At 51.6% G+C, this 2,500-nt stretch overlaps 1 protein-coding gene across 1 annotated transcript in view; it reads right to left on the reverse strand.

The window, feature by feature from the left end:
* LOC308149708 (voltage-dependent T-type calcium channel subunit alpha-1H-like) overlaps positions 1-2,500 on the reverse strand; it is a gene marked incomplete at both ends in the record, with an annotated part of 81,141 nt that overhangs the window by 71,309 nt on the left and 7,332 nt on the right. The window contains 3 exons of the mRNA XM_080522606.1: positions 94-253; positions 1,296-1,393; positions 2,364-2,497. Of these exons, the coding sequence (XP_080378732.1) occupies positions 94-253; positions 1,296-1,393; positions 2,364-2,497 (392 nt within the window). The remainder of the gene's footprint in view (positions 1-93; positions 254-1,295; positions 1,394-2,363; positions 2,498-2,500) is intronic.

Raw genomic sequence — 2,500 nt, forward strand, 5'->3', positions numbered from 1 at the left:
AACGGTTAAAAGGTTGAGGTTGAAGATAAAATAAATGTTTAAAAAAAGAGGTCAAAGAGTTTGAAATACTGTTCAGCTCCGAGACACACTCACGTCTTGACGTCCTCTCCCAGGAAGCACCTGTTCCTCAGCAGCCCCGCCCACAGCTGCACGCCCACGATGCCGAAGATGAAGAAGACGAAGAAGCACAGCAGCAGGACGTTCCCCAGCATGGGCAGGGTGTCCAGGAGAAGGTTGACCAGGATACGCATACCTACACACACACACACACACACACACACGCAGGCACACACACACACACACACACACACACACACACGCAGGCACACGCACACACACACACACAAACGCATGCACACACACACACGCACGCAGGCACACACACACGCATGCACGCACACACACGCACGCACGCAGGCACACACACACACACACACACACACGCACACACACACACACACAAACGCATGCACGCACACACACACACACACGCACACACACACACAAACGCATGCACGCACACACACACACACACACATGCACACACACACACACACACACACACACACACACACACACATCTTTTAAAGAGAAACTCCAGCAGCAATTACTTACTGCCTTTGGAAAACTTAAAAATGAGAGAGGCGGTTTTGTGAGACCTCCTCTTATAATAAATATTAATTAGACGAATGAACTATTCATGAGGTGGTCAACCATCTGGAAAGTGTGTCGTCAAAATCTAGTCAAAGAACCTTGGTTTTGGTGGGAATGTTTTCAAACTATGAAAATGTTACTAAAATTGGACTATAGAGGGAGAGAGAGAGGGGGGTGGGAGAGAGAGAGAAGGAGAGAGAGAGGGGGAGATATATATATATATAGAGAGAGAGAGAAAGAGGGAGAGAGAGACAGAGAGGGAGGGAGAGGGAGGGATGGAGGGAGGGAGAGAGAGAGAGAGAGGGAGGGAGGGGGAGGGAGAGGGAGGGAGGGAGGGAGGGAGGGAGAGAGAGAGAGGGAGGGAGGGAGCGAGAGGGAGAGAGAGGGGGATATATATATATAGAGAGAGAGAGAGAGAGAGAGAGAGAGAGAGAGAGGGAGAGGGAGGGAGGGGGAGGGAGGGAAGGAGAGAGAGAGAGGGAGAGGGAGGGAGAGGGAGGGAGGGAGAGAGGGAGAGGGAGGGAGGGAGGGAGAGAGAGAGAGAGAGGGAGGGAGAGGGAGGGAGGGAGGGAGAGGGAGGGTGGGAGGGAGGGAGAGGGAGGGAGGGAGGGAGGGAGGGAGGAAAATAAAAAAGTGCTCACTGGGTACTCTGTTGATGGCACGCAGTGGGCGGAGCACCCTGACAGTCCTGATAGCTGATAGGCTGATGCTGTGTCCGTCCAGAGAATACTCCAACATCCTGTGAGGCGAAACAGCCAAAGAGGTCGCACGCACGCACACACACACACACACACACACACACACACCCCCCCACACACACACACACACCCACCCACACACAGTCTGTCATCATCCTGTCCATCTGCAACATTTCATATGCTTTTATCTTTTTCGCCTTTGTATGCATCTGTCATCCGAGGCTGGGAACATTGCTATCAGGGCCTGTGACATCATCAGGAGGGGACACGAGGAGTCATTCTTAGAAGCCTGTGAGAACCGAAACGTTTTCACGACCAAAAAACATCCCTACTCGCTCTCTATGACAGTCCAGCTTGAACTTCAAGAGATAGTTTTATCTCCCCCCTACCCCTCCCACCCCCCCTCCAAAAGACAAAAATGTCATATTTCCCTTCCCTCAACCTTGTCAACGGGACAAAGATGGAGTGTAGTCAGTCTGGTTCTTTGGGTTTGTGTAATTGTGCCATTTGTCATTTGGGTGACCTATCCCTTTAAGTTAATCTTCCACTGTAATTAATCTGCTCTCTTTTTTTCTGCCCTTCTTCTTCTCCTCCTGTCCCTGTGGAGTTCTTTCTAGTCGTGGCTGTCGGGGGGTTCGGTAGTTCCCCTCTAGATCCCAGATTGTCATTCTGGAGCAGACACACACACATCGACCTGACATTCAACTGACATTAAACATGAGGCCAGGGCTTCACTGCACACACACACACACACACACACACACACACACACACACACACACACGGATTCGCACACCCGTACACACACGAGTGCACAGACACACAAACACACTCACGCGAGCACACACACACACACACACGCACGCACGCACGAACACACAAACACACACACTCTGTGTATACAAAATTGGCTCATGTTTAATGTCAACTGACTGACGTGTGTGTGTGTGTGTGTGTGTGTGTGCGTGTGCGCGCGCACGTGTGTGTGTGTGTTTCCTGTCAAACACTTACCCGACCATAACGATGAAGAAGTCCAGCCTGTTCCACGTGTCGCCAAGGTAACGCTTGGGCCCTATGACCCCCAGCGCCACCATCTTCATCACCATCTCCACGGCGAAGAACGCAAAGATGCCATCGTCCAACGCCTG

This window comes from Nansenia antarctica (assembly GCF_963989245.1).
Source record: "Nansenia antarctica genome assembly, chromosome: 2".
Lineage (NCBI taxonomy): Eukaryota > Metazoa > Chordata > Actinopteri > Argentiniformes > Microstomatidae > Nansenia > Nansenia antarctica.